Source organism: Scatophagus argus, chromosome 8, assembly GCF_020382885.2.
Source record: "Scatophagus argus isolate fScaArg1 chromosome 8, fScaArg1.pri, whole genome shotgun sequence".
Taxonomy (NCBI): Eukaryota; Metazoa; Chordata; class Actinopteri; family Scatophagidae; genus Scatophagus; species Scatophagus argus.
The window spans coordinates 23,156,653-23,174,755 of NC_058500.1; the positions used below are offsets into that span (position 1 = coordinate 23,156,653).

At 40.4% G+C, this 18,103-nt stretch overlaps 2 protein-coding genes across 5 annotated transcripts; one reads left to right on the forward strand and one right to left on the reverse strand.

The window, feature by feature from the left end:
• Window positions 1–370: 370 nt before the first annotated feature.
• On the reverse strand, window positions 371–8,706 carry tpx2 (TPX2 microtubule nucleation factor). Of its 3 annotated transcripts, none has more exons than XM_046397970.1 (17): window positions 8,565–8,706; window positions 7,998–8,146; window positions 7,072–7,203; window positions 6,368–6,491; window positions 5,937–5,996; window positions 5,674–5,790; window positions 5,442–5,551; window positions 5,211–5,359; window positions 4,816–4,987; window positions 4,587–4,725; window positions 3,303–3,522; window positions 3,074–3,169; window positions 2,796–2,969; window positions 2,560–2,706; window positions 2,315–2,426; window positions 1,050–1,237; window positions 371–760 (listed from the first exon to the last, which is right to left on the reverse strand). In XM_046397970.1, exons 2-17 carry the CDS (start codon window positions 8,107–8,109, stop codon window positions 650–652), a joined length of 2,163 nt encoding a protein of 720 aa, XP_046253926.1. In that variant the 5' UTR covers window positions 8,110–8,146; window positions 8,565–8,706; the 3' UTR covers window positions 371–649. The 3 variants fall into 3 exon arrangements, with proteins under 3 accessions (XP_046253926.1, XP_046253927.1, XP_046253924.1); XM_046397971.1 differs by having other exon boundaries at window positions 1,050–1,216; window positions 5,934–5,996; XM_046397968.1 differs by having other exon boundaries at window positions 5,934–5,996.
• A 3,566-nt stretch (window positions 8,707–12,272) lies between these two features.
• Window positions 12,273–17,783, forward strand: rhoaa (ras homolog gene family, member Aa). Of its 2 annotated transcripts, none has more exons than XM_046398087.1 (5): window positions 12,273–12,421; window positions 14,299–14,454; window positions 14,815–14,935; window positions 15,023–15,153; window positions 15,681–17,783. In XM_046398087.1, exons 2-5 carry the CDS (start codon window positions 14,299–14,301, stop codon window positions 15,852–15,854), a joined length of 582 nt encoding a protein of 193 aa, XP_046254043.1. In that variant the 5' UTR covers window positions 12,273–12,421; the 3' UTR covers window positions 15,855–17,783. The 2 variants fall into 2 exon arrangements, with proteins under 2 accessions (XP_046254043.1, XP_046254044.1); XM_046398088.1 differs by lacking the exon at window positions 12,273–12,421 and adding an exon at window positions 12,472–12,835.
• Window positions 17,784–18,103: the final 320 nt, after the last annotated feature.

Below are 18,103 nucleotides of genomic sequence, written 5' to 3' on the forward strand. Positions count from 1 at the left end.
ATGATTGAACACACATGCAACATGCAGTGAAACACACAGCAGCAGTGGGCTGCCATGTCAGGCGCACAGGGAGCAGTTGGAGGGTTAGGTGGTTAGAGAAACGATGCTCCATGTCAGTGCTCTTATAATTGTGACATGACTGTGATATGAAAATGTATTACATTCTCCATTTCCAGGCCTATTTAAGTGGAGCCTCAACAGCTAAGTTCTGGGAATATAGTTAGACCTGCCCTTAGGCCCCCAAAGTTTTAATTAACATGATTAAATTAAACTAAATTCACTTACAAAGGCACCCAGGACAAAATGCAGTGTGACCCCGATGACCCTGAATACAACACATACAATTTAAAAACAACAGTGCCCATCATAATCACTGTTGATATTTGACAGTTTTTATTTGAACAAAGAGTCAATACACAAGAATAGTAAGACAAATAATAGACAAAGGAATAAATGGTTAAAATCTAAACCTCAACACAGAACTTTCAGTCCTTTCAAATGCACCTCTAATTTACAACTTACAGCCAGTATCCTGACTCACAAACTGAACGAGATGCAAAATTCAGAGGCTTCCCCCAGTAAGACACAAAAACATCTGTAGAAATCGTGAGCGTGATTAACTACTGAAGAACGGACAGGAGCAAGCTGATTACAAGCGGAAGCGGTCAGAGAAGTTTGGTGACTGAGGGACGGTGAGAGGAACTTCGCTCTTCTTCAGCGCTACGGGTTTGTAGTGTCTGATGGGCTGAGCCTTGTGAACCTGCAGAGGGGTAAGGAGAACCTGTCACTTTTCCATACAAGTTAAACGTCACTTATGCATAAGCCATCGCAAAAGGAGCTCACACAAGGCTAATTAAGCCTACAGCAGCCAGGTAAATATCACAACGCTACTTTTGGTCACAAAGTTGTCAAGTCGATCTGAGAGAATAAGATCAGAACCAGGCTATAATATTGTACTAAAGCGAGATAATGGCCGCCACATCAGCGGGAGTGTTCTCACTCAGGAAGGCACATCAGTTTCTTTTCCAAATCGAGTGTTTTGCCATCACCTGTTCTTGGCGCATCCTGGCAACCTCCTCTCTCTCTCGCTGCTCCTCCTCTCGTCTCTGCTCCTCCTCCATCAGCGACCTGAGAGCCTCCTTCTCACTGGCCAGCCGCTCATACTCCTGCCGCTCCCGTGCCCGCCGCTCCGTCGACAGCTCAAAGGCATCTGGAACTGTGGACGAATGAATGTTTTCTGAAGAGTGCCGTGGAAGATAGTAGTGAAAGCAACATGAACAGAGTGAGTTACGACAATGAAGAATGCATCAGCAGAAAGCTGACAGCAATCTTCAAGAGATTTTCATACTCCACACTTGCATTTCATCATGTTGCTATATTAGAAAATGGCAGCAATCAGTTACACAAAATATTTTTACTGTATCGAACTATTACACATCAGTCAAAACAGCTCACAAATAGAAAAACTCAGAACAGAATCTTGTTGAATACAATCGTCACGATGATTCCATTGGTTTCCATTGAGTGAGAACATTAATATACTAAATGAGTAGGCCTGCATATTATTAGGAATACCAGTGAATGCTGGAATGACGATGTGATAAATAAATTTCTTGTCCGTATCGGCTCTTCTCTCCTCAGCTGGCCTTGTGGTTGCCACCAAACTGACACAAATTAACCTGAGGGTAGCTGATGGCCGATTGGCTAAATGGTGTGAATGCATGGCCCGTGCAGGCAGGGCTACATCTGACAGGCGAAATGTTTACATGTCGAGTGTAAATGCATGGATCATGTAAATTGAAATGACGTATGCAGTCTTTTCTGATGCCCGCCCCCCCATGTTCATATCACAACAACGCTGAGAATACGATCTACTGGTCAGCATGAGAGTACAGCGTGACTGACATGATCTTAGACCATCACAGGTGTCTGTTATTTCATCTCATTTCTAACAGTAAATGATACCTCTGCAATAAATTTAAATGCCACCAATATAATTGTTTAATTTGTAATACTTGGAGATGAGGAAGGAAACTCTTGGGGCACAAAGGCAATTTTAAAGAGCCTGGTGTTAGTCCACATAAATCTAACAAATTCCATGTGCAGACCCAACAGGTGGTAGTGCACGATTATCAGAATCTATTTGTTTAAATGGAAACAAATGGCAGGAGTGCATTACTCTCTCTGTGTGTGTGTGTGTGTGTGTGTGTGTGTACCAAACTACACTATAAAGATGTTGGCAGAATGCTGATGTCAATAAGAAAAAACAAAACAATGGAAATCGTTTAGGGTCGGCCGTTTGTGGTAGTCTTACCCACTGCAGTCCGGCTCTCCTTTCTGGGCTGGAAAGGCTCTTTATGAGTGACTGTGTTGGGTCTGGCTTTGAATATTGCTGCTTCCTCCTGATGTTTCTGCTCTTCTTTCACCTATTTTAAAAAAAAGAAAAGAAAAGAAAAAGGCACAGAGGGCTCGTTTTAATTCCAAAGCACTGGGAGGGGGCAAACAAACAACAACAAAAAGCAGTTACTCTTGGGTGTTCAGTGACAAATCCTGTCGCACCATCTGTTCCCAGCGACTGCTCCTCAAAGCTCCCCGTTCGTCGATGAGCAGTTTAAAGGGCTCGGGCTTTGTGGGCTCCAGCTTCTTCTTCTCTGGGAGGGCCACAGTGTTAAAGTCTGGCAGCGGCTGGGCCTTGAACTGTGGTACCTGGAAAGTGCAAAGGAAACACAAGATGCGTTAACAGCCGCCTTCATTCTGGACATCTAAAAGGCACACGTTGTGGAAGTGTGGCTCGCCTCTTCATTTCGCTTCTCCTCCAGCCTCTTCTCCTTCAGTGCCCTCCTCTCTTGTTCCCTCTGCTCAAAGGAGAAAGGGCAGACTTCCACATGGTGGTGCTCTGGTAACCGAGGCTGGAAAGGGAGGCCAAAGTGGGGCACTGGGGGGGCTTTGATTGGTGAGGGCTGTTTTACCTGACCACAAAAAACAAAACAAGTTAGGTTAGTGAAGAAATAAATAGAATAAATAAATAAAAGAAGAGCAGCTTTGAATTCAAGACAACCAAAAGTGTCCTTGCCTCCTCAACCCTGGGTTCCCGATGAATCCTCTTCTTGAGAGCAAAGGCTGGAGACTCTGGTACAGTTGGGGCAAGAACCTTCTTCTCTGGTAATCCCTGTACACACAGGGAAGTCAATTTTACTACATTCATACTGAAATACCTTTAAAGCTTTGCACTGCACCCAAACCAGTTTTCATGTAAACCTTGTATTAGACACTGAGCTGCTGGCAGCAGGATTTAAACTCACCACTACCCCCTCCAGGATCTTTTTGGGTAGAGGCTGGGATTTAAAGGTGTGCAGCTTCTCTTCGCCTTCCTGAAGCTTGGTGGTCGTTCTCTGCTGGAGTCTTTTTTCAATCTGCAGCTCAAAGCCTTCAGGTACGGTAGGTTCCTTTGGTGCAGGCTTCTTCAGGCCTTCTGCACTCTCTAATATTTTCCTGTTCAGCTCCAGGGCCTTGAATTTAAACCTGTGATTTAAAAAAATCAAAACAAAAAACAACAACAACCCCACATTAGCTAAAGCTCTTTGAAATTACAATATTTGGAAGACATTATAGATTGGTTTCCTGGCAGGAATACATAACCACTGACCGACCTGTTTATGTCAAGTCAGTTATTAGTCATTTTAGTATCTTGAGTGATGGGAAATCTTATGAAAATAGTGACAAAGGTTCAACGAATAAGTATTCATCAAATGTTTGTTCATCATCATCATCATCATCATCAATAGTTGTCTTCATGTCCTACTTCAGCACTTGGTCAACAGTACACTGATGTAAAGTGTCTGAAACACCAAACTGAATAGGACTTGTCCTCCACAACTGTATCTGCACTCAGCTGAAGTACTTCAGTACATGTATTTACTGTGAACTTCAGTACTGCTCTGTGTTTCTAAAGACATGGATACTTAACACACATGTTCAACCCAGCAGCACAAAGGATCTATACAACCAGCACAGTTTCAAGGTGGAAACACAAGATCAGCGTCACCAATTCAGTATCTGACCGAATGTGAAATATGGTCACAATCTGCCCTTCTGTAAATGATTTATGCTGTTGAATGATGCACAGGAAACATGATCATTGTGAAGATGACCTTAGTAGCCTAGAACTCTTTAGTTATGGCTAAAAATGTGACCTTTTGGACAACCAAACTTTAAACGGTTCATACTTGATCCAAGTGGACATTTTTGTCAGATGTAATGAAATTCTTGTTGCTGGCTTGCCCTGTCAACAGGCATTACCAGAAATGGACTGGGACAGAGGGACAGACAGACTCCAGCCATGGCATCAGCAGCACAGAGGCATTTATAAGAAAAAGAAAAGAAAATGGGGGTTTAAAAAAAAAAAAAAAAAAAAAAAAAAGGATAAATAAGGATGATGCGTATGCCTTTACAGACAGTCACATTTGCAGGGGTGTGTGTTGTGAGTTTCACAACTATGCACGTTTGGCTGTTATAGGAGCAGATAGTGGGCTGGACTGACACTGTAAAAAAAAAAAAAGTTTCAAGAAGCTGGTGACAGTTCTTACTTTTGAAGTTTGTCCACCTCTTCAGCCTCCATGTCAGCACTGCTCTTAACAGTGGGTGGCCGGCTCCTCTGCAGGGTCATCAGGTGTGGGGTGTGAGGCTGGGTGAGCTTCAGGTGGTCACCCTTCACCGGGGATGGCCCTGGTAAACAGTTACAACCCATGAGATTCAATTACACACTTAAAAAACATTGCAGTTATTTAACTCAACGTTGGAAACGGACATACGCACCTCTCTCTTGACTCTTACGACTGCGAAGATGGTAGCGCTCAGGGGTTCGTTTCTGAAACTGCACTATCTGCTGAGCCATGGGCACGTAGGCAGGGGGCGCCTCCATATTTCTCTTGCTGCCTATCGACAGGTTGAAGGGTTTGGGCACTGTTGCACCTTTCACAGCCTTTGCCTGAAAAAAAAAAAAAAAAAAAGAGACACAAAAGTTCAATTCAAGTTTCATGTGCGGGAGTTATAGCAGTGCTTTGGCGATTCCAGCTTCCTGTTGCGTACACACAGGATCCACCCACATTTTTAAGCATGATCTTGATGAATTGTTATGGCCATGGGGTCAACACTTCTGCCCATCAGGCTGAAATACAACTTGACAGTGATGCCACACATGAAGTACTCACTGGTGAGGAGGGTTTGCGGAGCTGAGTGATGAAGTCCACGTCCTTGTGGGTTGTGTTGGATGAACTGGCCGCCTTAGCGCGGGTGGTTGTGCTGAAGTGGAACTCTTTGGGCACAGTTGCTGACAGGGCCATCTTCTTTGGTGGTGGATCTGAAATAACAGTAACCAAGACCCTTAAAATCGCAAAGTCAGCCTGATGCAGCTACACATGAAGTCAGTCATATCTACTCACTGCCAGCCAGAGCAGCTTTGTAGCTGGCCTCGTTCTTCTTGCGATGCAGGGCTACTTCCTTCTGGAGGTTTCTGATGCGCTCCAGCTCCTGTTCTTCAGAGGTACTTGGCCTGTTTGGGAACATCATAAAAAATGTTAAATTCCAGCAGCGTGATGCTGGGGGGCAAAAAAAACCAAACAAACAAAAAAAAAAAACATAAACAACCATTTTAAATGGTAATTGTAGACTCACTCTGTGTTTGCAGTAGTGGAAGCTGCTGCCTGGGTGTTGGGTGCAGTCCTGGAATTCAGCTGCCCAGTCCTGCGTAGGACACTGCTGCGTTTGGGGGCTGGTCGGGCAACAGGACTTCTACAATAAACAGGTATAGTTGAAAATTTCAGACTTTGTCATGGTTGGTCTGTGTTAGCATGGGACCAATGCAGCAGTCAGTACGTTTTTAAGTTCAGAAGAACATCACCAGGGGGATACAACAGGACGGTCATTACACTTACTTCTTGTGTTTCTTTGATGGTGGTGCTGCTGGAACACTGGTTAGATCTTTACGTTTGGAAACCCTACAAATAAAAATCAATAAGAGAAAATTACAATCAGATTGAAACCGACTCAAAATTGCACTACACTATACATACACTATACACTAACATATATGTTAAATGTCAGTTCACAAAAAGAGTTGATCCTATTTTTAATCACGATCCAACTCAATAGTACTTTTAGTACTACTATTAGACCCTCCCTAACGCTCCACTCATTAGTTCATCGTTTTTTTTTTTTGGTTTTTTTTAAATTGACTTCAACATGCTTTTCTGACCATTTTTACAAAACAGTCTGATGTAGATACAATGCCAGCACAACAGCTTAAGGCAGCATAGGATTGCTGCTTTGAACAGGTTGGGTAAAAAGGAAGTGAGAAACAGGACTGGACCTGCATGGCTGGGCAGGGGGTTGATTAGTGGTCCTCCTCTTTGGTCGGGCACCAGTCCGAACAGGAGACGCAGCACCCCAGGATGTGACAATGTTTGGAGGTGGAGCTGTGGATGTGCTGGGACCTGGAATATTGATCAGTTCAAACAGACTCATGGTCACCAAATCATGAGGCCTGTTCACCGAATTACACAAGACTACAGACCATTCTAGGAACACATAAGTGTTCAGCTTTCAATAGCCATTTTGCATACATAAAGGTTTATCACCGTAAAGCTCATTGGGATATAAGTGAGAAACTAAATGCCAGCGTCTTGACTTCACAAAATCTCTTAGGCACTTACATCCATCAGCCACAACATTACAACCACTGACAGTGGAACTGAATAACAATCATATGTTTTCAATGCAATATTCTGCAGGGAAAGGCGGGGTTCTGGCAATCATGTGGATGTTCTTTGACACACACACCACCCACCTAAACTTTATAGACCAAATTACACTTCACTAGCCAGTAGTTTTAATGTTGTGGCTGATCGGTGTTCAGACACAGAGTTGATTTAATAATCAATGTGATTTGGGTCAGCATTTCAATGGCGTGAATCCAAGCTGACAGCCTGAGCCTCTTTTCACAACCTTTCAAAACTCTTACTAAATATTCAATTTGCAACCTTAGTAACTAGTAATAATGCAAAGCCAACTGACCAGAGTCCACGTCTGTCTTGACTTGCGGGGTTACGATGGCTCTCGGCAGGTTCTGCATATCACCTCTCATAAAGGGTCGGTCAGATCTCAAAGGTGTTTTAAGGTGACCATCTGCTCCCATGGCCCGTTGTTCTGCATGTCAGAGATAATCAAAAGATCAAGAAGGTCTTGTAGCCATTTACATAGAAAAGGACCTGCACCTTCTGTAAACCTAAAAAGACTTATTCTAAAGTAACAAAAACTGTGATTTTCAGTTTTGGATGACTCTACACCAATGAAAACAGTACAAATATTAGAATCCATTCCAGCCAATGTTATATTCCCTTCCTGTCCATACATTCTACACACTGGACTTTTAAATGACTGACTTCATACCATGTTCATACTATGAAATCTAATAATTAAGGATAAATTCATTTGTAGCTAGTAACATCTGACAGGCGAACACTGGACAATGCCGATTTACACATTTACATTTCAGGGAAACAGCTGGAGGAGGAATAGGGATTGTGGGCTGCACTGCCCCTCACTCTCTTCCTGGATGTTAACAGATTTTTTTTCTTTCCAAACACACCCACACTGCTTTAAAAATAATGTATGGGGCTAGACAAAAACACGTATCAGAGATGGCAGCACTGTAAATCAGCTTAGATCAAGTAGTATGTGGTATAGTGTTGGCACAGTCGCAACAAAACCCGACATTTCTGGGTATTTTCTGGTTACCCCGGACATGACTGAGAAGCACCGCTGACTGCATAAGCAGGCAGCGAAGAAACAAGGCACACATGGCTGAAAACAACGTAACAATGTGTTCAATTTCCAGACGATGCAAGAGTCAAAAACAGAATTATCGAGTATTTACGGTAGTCTCAACGATACAAGGTTAGCTAACTACCAGGCACCTCAACATACTAAAGCATACTTACCAAACCACTTATCGTCGGTTTCGGCATTCTCCAGTTCTTTTAGATCAATTACTTGGGATGGGGCATCAAACTCGTAGCGATCAGATGTATCACCGGAGTCGCTTTCGGCCATTATCTCAAACTGTGTTGTTCGACAACTCGCCTCAACACTGGGGAGAAAATGTCAATAACCATGACAAATCTTAAACGAAAAAGCGCTCTTGATGTACATAGCTGACTGATCAACTGCTAGTAGCTTAATTAAGTTAACTTAGTAATAAACTAGTCCCAACCGGAAAAATTCATATTTTTACCGACAAGAAGATAATTTGCTGTATTGGTGTAACGTTAAAGTACTGAATCGCGTTTGTTTTCTTTCTATGTTCGAGTAACGTTAGCAAGAGGAAACAAGAGGCTAGTTAGCGTTAACGTTGTCTTCATAAGCATACGTTAAGTTGCATTACGTGAATCAAACTGTCAGCTAAATCTAATTAACACGTATTGAATATTGCTACAGTCATATTTGTTAAAGCTTCGCTGTTAAGTTAGCAGCCCTACTAAATACCAACGTTTTGTTGAAAAGCTTACCGAAGCCGTGTTTTCACAGAGCGACACAGATGAAAATGTAGTCCGTTAGCGCTCAAATTGTTTAATGCCTACCTTTTGAACCAGCCAATGGCTAACGTCATGTACATCAGCCCGCCGATTATTGGCTCATGCAAGTCAACTTCCTTTGACTTGACCACGTGATCAATATAAAAGAATGTGGAAGTGTCGCGAGGATTGCCAAGATGGGGTTAAAAGAAGAATGTGCGCCTGGATGACTAAAGAAAAACAAAAACAAAAAAAAGGTATTTGACCGAGCGCGAATACACACATAGAAAATGTATGAGGCAGTAAACTGCAGTACATGCTTAAAAAGGACGGTAGAGTACGTGAAGAAGACTGCTAGTTTTGTTTGACTGGCAACGAGTAAGTTTAGTTTAAAATATACAGTTGTGTTCAAAATAATAGCAGTGTGTATAAAAAAATGAGTAAAGCTCAAAATGCTTGTAAAAAATTTTATTTCCATACACACAAATGCATTGGGAACACTGCACATTCAAAAATCAAAACATGAAGAAAAATTGATCAAATTTGTTATTACTTTACAGAAAGTGAAGAAAAAGAAGTATTAGGTTGTTCAAAAACTAGCAGTGTCTGCATTTTTCTTTACAAACTCAAACGTTTACACAATTCCTCTGCAGTTTTCTATTGGATTAAGGTCTGGGAACTGATTAACTCCATGAAATTAATCTTGTTGGTCTGGAACCAAGATGCTGCTCGCTTACTGGTGTGTTTGGGGTTCGTGGTCCTGTTGAATCACCCATTTCAAGGGCATTTTCTCTTCAGCATAAGGCAACATGACCTCTTCAAGTATTTTGATGCATTCAAACTGATCCATGATCCCTGATATGCAATAAATAGGCCTGACACCATAGTATGAGAAACATCCCCGTATCATGATGCTTCCGCCACCATCCTTCACTGTCTTCACAGTGTACTGCGGCTTGAATTGTTTTTGCAACAATAGGACTCTGCAGGGTCATCTTGCTGATAGCTTGGCTTCACACAGGCGTCTTTTTATTGTTGCAGTACTCACAGGTAACTTTAGACCTTCTTTGATCTCCCTGGAGCTGATCATTGACTGAGTCTTTTCGCCTTTCTGGTTTTGGTTGCCCTTTTAAAGCATTTGAGATCATTTTAGCTGAGCTGCCTATCATTTTCTGCACTTCTTTATATGTTTCCCCCTCTCCAATCAACTTTTTAATCAAATTACACTATTCTTCTGAACAATGTCTGGAACAACCCAATTTACTCAGATTTTCAGAGAGAAATGCACTATAACCAGTATGTACATTTGCTCCCTTCGTCCTTAAATAAGGGCCTCCTGTTTGACACCTGTTTTTTCACACAATCAGTGACCTTGCTAATTGAACTCTACACTGTTATTATTTTGAACATGCCCCTTTCAATTAATGATTCAGTTACACAGAATCAGCAACATGCATGTTATGACTGTTGGGTCTGTCAGTTTTCTATTACTCTAAACATACCAGTAAATTATTTGCTATGTAGAAATATAATTTGTACCAAACAGTGTAACAGTGTATGTGATGGCACTGGACACCACCGACTCATAGAACATCCTCAGCATCGTCCTGCGGATGTTGAAGGACCTCTGCCGCCTCAGAAAGTAGAGGCGGCTTTGGCCCTTTCTGTAAATGGTGTCCACGTTCTTGCACCAGTCCAGTTTGTGGTCCAAGTACACCCCCGGGTATTTGTACTCCTCCACCACCTCCACAGTGGCCCCTTTGATGTTCATAGGGGTCACTGGAGCCTTAGTCCTCCTCAGGTCCACCACCAGTTCCTTGGTCTTTGTCACGTTGAGCTGTAGGAGGTTTTTCCCGCTCCATGTAACAAAGTACATGACAAGTACTACAGTCCTGTACTCTCTCCCCCCACCCCCCAGTAATATACCCAACAACTGCAGTGCCTACAGTCTGTGGTGTAGACCGTGAAGAGGAAGGGAGAGAGGACAGTCCCCTGTGGAACCCCAGTGTTGCTGATCACTCTGTCTGACATGCAGCACTTTAGGTGTACATACTGCAGTCTGCCAGTCAGATAGTCTGCAGTCCAGGACACCAGTGGGGCATCCACCTGCATCGCTGTCAGCTTCACAGCCAATTATGTACTGTTACATAGTTTAACCTACAGGAATGCATCATATTCTATAGCATCATCATGTGTAAATGTGTCCTGTGAGAACTATGTATGCACTATGTTATGTTTAGGATCAGTCCTTGAGTAAATATACTTTGAGTAAATATACTTTGTTATATTCCACCCCAGGTTATAATGTTGAACAACATATTAGTCTGGACCAAAGTATTGGACAAACCCATCGATATTTCGTTCCTTAAAGCTACACCACTTGCATTGAGAAATGTGTTTTGAGAGGAAGTAAATTGAACAAATGCAATACTGCAAAGGGGAAGTTAAATTATGCTCTGTATGATGGCATTTTTTGCCCTGAAGTGATCTTCCCAGGCAATTTCCTCTCAGTCTGTGCATCCACGTAAAACCTCTATCAGTTAATCGGTTTAGATTACAGACGTTTTTGCGGCATATAAAATTTCTGTCTGCAACCCACTCATTTACTTTCTATTTCATTTGTATGACTTCTAAAAAAGCAAAACAATATCTTGTCATTGTTTGATTATACCAGCCATTGAAAGCTGAAAATAATGATGATTTGCAAATGTCCAAAATCTCAAATTAGTGGTGACTAAGGTATTTAGGATTTTCACTTGAGCCCAAATCAGTGGGATATCGTCAAACATTTATCACAAAGATGCATTATATCAACTGTCTGCTTATTTACATGTGAGTCACTAGGTGCTTGCATGCATCTATATTAAAAGTAGCTCAATTACTGGGGGCAAATTTTGGTTTTGGTGAGGCATTATAAACCTGACAACCTCACTGGCCCAGACTCCAGGAATCTCCACATAGTCTAATGAATAAAGATATTGTACTTTCAGGTCAGTATCTATTTTAATGAGGACACAAGCACTCTCCCTTTTGAGTTATTCGACGGGCCTTATACATATACGTATACAGTAACTGTACCACATACCGTGGTCACTGTACCTGGGTCTGGAGGTAGATGGCTTTCTCAGCTTGCATTATGGGAGGTGTATGATCCAGTTTCTTACAAGCCTAACGCATACAAGCATTTTCTGCTTTGATTTTGACCATTCCCTATAAAACTGTGTATTGCAATCCTCCAAACTTTGTGGAAGAGCAACACTAAATTGCTGGCACGCTGTTTAAAAACACGGATCTATTCACAATCATTGGATATATACTCTTTCTTTCTTTATGTTCTTAATGCAGCATGTCAGCTAACTACAGTGATTACAGAATATGCTGTTTATTGGTAGAAAAAAATGATTAAAGAAAACATTACTGCTTTATATAATCCTAATAGGCAACCATCTTAAATGTCGGCAGTTCACATGTCTTAAAGAAATTCAGTGACATTGATTTAAAATTTAACTGTGTGCATTCTTCAACAATCAAATGGTATCCAGTTGATGTGGGGAAGAACATTTAATATAGCTTGGAAAACCTTGTCTTGAATATCAAGTAACAGGAGTTGACCACAAAACATCACTGGGAGGCTTAATCCGGGGAAAACATTGCTCACACCTTTAACTGGCGTACAAAAAAAACAAACTTGACGATATTTTTATAAATAAATTACATTGATTGGCTAAGTAGCTAGTCAGTCAGGATTTTGCTTTGTCCCATTGGTTTAAAGTACGTGTTGGGGGCGGGTGCAATCGTCGTCGAACTGCCGGAGGCGGGGCTTTTTGGTCCAACAGGAAAACTCAAGAAAGGCAAGTATGTCTAATAAAACTGTTAAATAACGTTGAAGTTAACCTTCTCAATAGGTCTCTTGGTTTATGTGTCAGGATAGCTGGTAGAATAAAGAAATATAGTGCGTTATCCAAATTTTATGTGTTCAGTTGGAGAAGAGGCGTCCAGAAAACTAAGCAAAGTTAGCCAGCTAATAGTTAGCTTCCTTAGATGGAATGGAAACTGGTGCTAGCTAGAAGTTAAATGATACGTCTCTGTTTCAGTTACAAACATTGGTCAAATAAAAGAAAATCATTGTATAATAATGGTGACATTAGGATAGAAAGTTATATGTAATGGGAAGCAGTTCACCGCACGTTAAGTTTACAGTTTGCAGTGGCCATTTACATTAGGTAAATGGCAGTGAGGAAGTGAAGTTGTATTTCTCTTAAGTGGTGAGTAGTTCGTATAGGTTTTAGAAAGACCGGCTGTATATGATACCATTTGTATGCGAATTAGTAGGAAATCTATCCCGTATATATCTGTATTTTTGCTCTCTGCATTCATATAAGCACAATTTTGAAGTTTTAGTAAATGCTTAAGAAATACATTCTGTGATTATAGTTACCTGCTTTGGGTTAAAAATGCCGTCAAACATAACCTAATTTTATCAGGTTATTCAGTCATCGCTTTTTAATCAACATATGTTAACATTAAATCAATGTCAATGCAGCTTTTAACCAAGATACTGTGTTGACTTAGATATGTTTTGACCAAAGGAATATCATGCTATGCTTACATTTATTGTATGTGTGTTTTATTCATAGAGCTAACTGCGGGGACCAATTTAAACTAAGCAGAATACATGTTTACCTTCAGGCCTACATAGAAGTTGGTTGATTTGTATTTTGTGGTTGCTCGTTGTTCATAGTGAAAAATCAGTTCAAAACAGTTTTTTTCACTCCATTACTTTGGTTTTGAGTGAAAGGTGTTGACATATATCAGATCATGAATTATGCTAGGTTATTCAGTTGTTTTAAGTGGATGAATGTTAATTGCTTTCACAAACAGGTCATATTGATCACTTGTCTGAAGCACAGTACACATTAGACTTAAGAAATACAATATAAGTAGATGTGTTGAACTGGGGAGTGAATGGGATAAAATTGCTGCTTTTCTGGATAGTGGAAACATGTTGAACCTGGACCGGACATTAGGACAGTATCATATCCTAAAATCTTTATGCATAACATATGTATATTTGATATATTTATTATGTACTACTTCCATTATATATATGATATAAGAGAAATCAGACCCTTCTGCAGCAATATCTCTAAAACTCTGCAACTCACAGCAAAACAGTCTAAATGGGTGAACAGCACTTTAGGTGAGGAGAAAAATATGCATTTTTGACCTTAAAGTGAACTGTCCCTTCAGTGTAGAGCTATTTTTGGTCTTAATGACCAGTTGGACTGGATACCAACAGAGTACTGCAAATGGCAACACTGCTGCTATCAAAGAGTTGAGTTGAAACTTGTAGTTCACACTGAATGGTTGCTTAACTTTTCTAAACTTGTGATGAAACATTTCAGTTGTACTTGAGGTTTTAGGAAGTTTTAGCAGCAATCAGTTATCAGCGTTAGAACATACTTCATTTATTGTAAATCAGTGCAAAAATATTTTATACTGAATGCAACCCAGCACCTCTGTTGGGTTGCATTGAGTAATAGTTAACTGTTTTCATGACAAAACTGTCTGTCCATATTGTGCTTGTACACTGGGGCTCTTCAGAAACAAAATATCTTAACTTTGGTCAAAGAAAGTCATCATTTGTGTCATTTAAATCTGCCTGCACATACCTGTAAACATCCATGTTCTTCTATCCTGGTTTTTATTTTGTTATTATTCTTTTCAGATGGCTGCAATCAGAAAGAAACTAGTGATAGTTGGTGATGGAGCCTGTGGCAAGACCTGTCTGCTCATAGTGTTCAGCAAAGATCAGTTCCCCGAGGTTTACGTGCCCACAGTGTTTGAAAATTATGTGGCAGATATTGAGGTGGATGGTAAACAGGTAAGCTGTTTAAGGGCCATGTTTTTCTATTTACAATAGTAACCATAGCATGAAGTGCGTAGTGTGAGGCTCTGAACTTCATTCAAGGTATAGCTTTGATTGATCATGGTTTTTTTTTTAAGGCCTATGCTGATATTGTTACCAGTAAGTTTAAAATAATCTTTAAAGGATATATCTGATGATGAGGTATATATTATAAAATTGTGACCAAGATACACACTTACTTATCAGCTAATTCATATTCTGATTGTGTTATGCAACACTTATTCTACTCCTACGCTCCACCCCTAATCAGGATACGCTAACGTTCTCATGTCAGTGTGTAGTGACATCCTTGCCTGTTGTCCTGTCTTGTTATAGGTGGAGCTGGCTCTTTGGGACACAGCAGGACAGGAGGACTATGACCGCCTGAGACCTCTCTCCTATCCAGACACAGATGTAATCCTCATGTGTTTCTCCATTGACAGCCCTGACAGTTTGGGTAAGATTGTTTTTTTTTTTCCTTTTTTGGACCAATGTTCTGTACATCTGTTCCATGATCAGCATGATCACTTTGTGCCCTATGCAGAGAATATTCCAGAGAAGTGGACACCTGAGGTCAAGCACTTCTGTCCCAGTGTGCCCATTATTCTTGTGGGAAACAAGAAAGACCTGCGAAATGATGAGCACACACGTCGAGAGTTAGCTAAGATGAAACAGGTCAGTGAGACCCTTGCATAATTTACATCATTTAGACACACACACAAACACAGAATTTTAATGCTAATGCTACCAAAGGAGGCTTGATTACTAAAAATACATGAAAAAAAATAAAATGTCATAGCCATGACATCATACCCTAGAGTATACGGCTACAGCTTGATTAATCACCCAGCCCAATATGGTCCTAGATGACTATTGCGTAAAATGGAAATGGCAAAATAATATATGTTACTGAATTATAATTATCGATGCATTAATTATGAAATTCCTAATGTCACATCATAATTTATTTTCTGATCATATTTTTTATTATTATATTAAATCATCAAAGTAACCAGTAACTAAATTTGTCAAATAAACGTAGGAGAGTAAAAAGTAAAATATTTGCCTCTGAGTTACGGTGGGTGAGTAATGTGTAATGTTTACTGCTGCAAGTGTTTTAAAACAAAAGCTTTCTAAAAATGATGTCCTGCTTTCTGTGAGTTGATCTGATTTTCCTCTGTGACTTTTGTCTGTCCAAACAGGAACCAGTGAAGTCAGAGGAGGCAAGGGACATGGCTAACCGGATCAACGCCTTTGGTTACTTAGAGTGCTCAGCCAAGACAAAGGATGGTGTGAGGGAGGTATTTGAGATGGCCACCAGGGCGGCGCTACAGGCCAAGAAACGAGGCAAAAAGAGTGGCTGCCTTCTGCTTTAAAGTGTCTCGCACAGCTCACGAGGGACTGGGTGGGAGGGGGAAACAAACCAAGCCAAGAAAACCATCCCTCCTCTGTGTCTGCTTTATCACCAGGGTGGGCATAATTACATGGGGTGTTAGAGGGATGAGGGACGAAAGTCAAACCAGGCCAAAGGGGGGGAAAAAGCAAGGTCAAAAACAAAAGAAAAAGGGAGTGTATACATTTAAGTCTGAAGTTATAGCCTTAAGCTTTTAGTAAAAAATCCTGTAAACTAGTGTGGAGGATTCATTAGACCTCACATTTAGAGGGTGTGAAGAGAAGGGAACAAACTTTTGAAAGCATGGGAGGGTAAGCACTGTGAGAAGAGTTTCCAGTTCTCTTGGTCTCCTCTGTCCTTAACTGTAGCCCTATGGTTTGTGGTTGACACCCACTCCACAAGAGTCCAGGAAGTCAGTAGAGCCACAGCCGTGTGCCTGCTTAACTTAACTGTTGGAAGACTTCCATGGCTTGCAGTGTGACTGTGCTTCTTTTTCTGTTTAGCCTTATCATTCTGTAAGTTGTTGTTGTTTTTCTCTCTTTCCATTTTCCTTTGGATACACAGACCAACCTAACTTTGCATTTGACTTGTTTTTGTTTGATTAAACTGTGGCATTTGATTCAACTTTGATTCGTTTAAAAAGTTGAAAGTTTGATTATTGGCATTTGAGCAGAGATATATGATGGTAATGAGACCAACTTATTTAAGTGTTTTATGCAAGCTTGTTAATGAAACAACAGTCAAAAAACTGTATGAGTGAACTGATGTGGACTGTCGAACACACTGTATTATCCTCTGGACAGTTGCTGTAAGTTCTCAATCGGTAGCGGGGCCTTAATGTTCCTTAGCTACAGAGAGGACCGGACATTTATATTAAACGAGATTGTATTAGAGAAAAGCCTTTAATTCTGATTTCCTGAGTGTTAAATTGTTTTAGTATAGGTCATCATATTTTAGTCACAAGCCTACATGTTTTCTGATGCGCTCCTGTTCTAATATGTTATTGATGTGAACACCTGTTGTTGTCATGTACAGCATTCCATACTGAAATGGTCATGTTTTGTCAGTTCCACTTTTTTAACTCAAATACTTTTTATAGGTTACAGATTATTTTCAGTGACTGCATTGTTTCTGTTTTTTTTTAATCGCTGTTATGTCAGTGAAACGCAACACTCTGCAAACTTACTTACTTTAAAAGCCCTCTGGAAGTTCATGGGACAAATTGCCTATTGTTTCCAGTAGGCTTTTAATTTGAAATATTAGCAGGAAGTGTTGAGGTTCAGTATCTGTAATGTAACAGTAATAATAATTAAAAAAAAACACTGCAATTTTGAAGCCACTGGAAATAATCAGTGAATGAAAACAGTATCCTGTTACAGAAGTGAAATGTGAGTATGACATGAGTCTGTTGTTCAAGTGAATGAACACTGTGGAAATGATACTGAATTTTAGCAGGTGAGACAGTCCACCCCCTCTGCGTTTGAACCCAACCATTATTAGTTGTTTGGCTGTTATTAAACACCCTTCTGTTATTTGAATACCAGCTTTTATATAGAAAATGTATGCCATGATGTTATAGGAAGTATGTTTTGTTTCAATTCTCCAAGCTTCCTCATATCTACAAATATGCTTTTTGTGTTGCGTATCCTATCCTAACTATATGTGATATTCTACTGGCTTACACTGTACTGTTTGCACACAACTAGATCAAAAGGTAAGTGTGGTGCACACTTTGAAAAAAAAAAAAAAAGGAATAAGAGTCAGATTATGAAATGCAAAATGCAAGCAACTCCTGAAGTAGTGGATATTTGTAAGAGGGATATTCTTTTGTATACAAATGTATTCTCACATTTCTCCTGTCACCATTTTTAATGTATTCTAAAGGAAATAAATTGTAACTGATTCTTCCACATCACCATTTCAGTTATTTGTAGAAATAAAGCCTTTGTTTACCCATCACAGGTGGGTCAGTCAGCATTAAATTACAGAGGAATTCTAGCAGAGCTCCCAAAGTCTCCAGACATAGTCAATGAGAGGCTGGATTTGGGGGAAATGGGAATAAAAAGCAGTATACTTCAATTTGATTTGAGTGTCGCCACCATAATCATATGGCTTTTCTGAAGAGGTTGGATGGGTCGATAAAGAACGCATAAAACTCAGTTAAAACCAGTTTGAATGTGTGGTCTTTAACTTGTGTTCAGTTGTGGCACTTCAGCACACCCTACTGGTCAT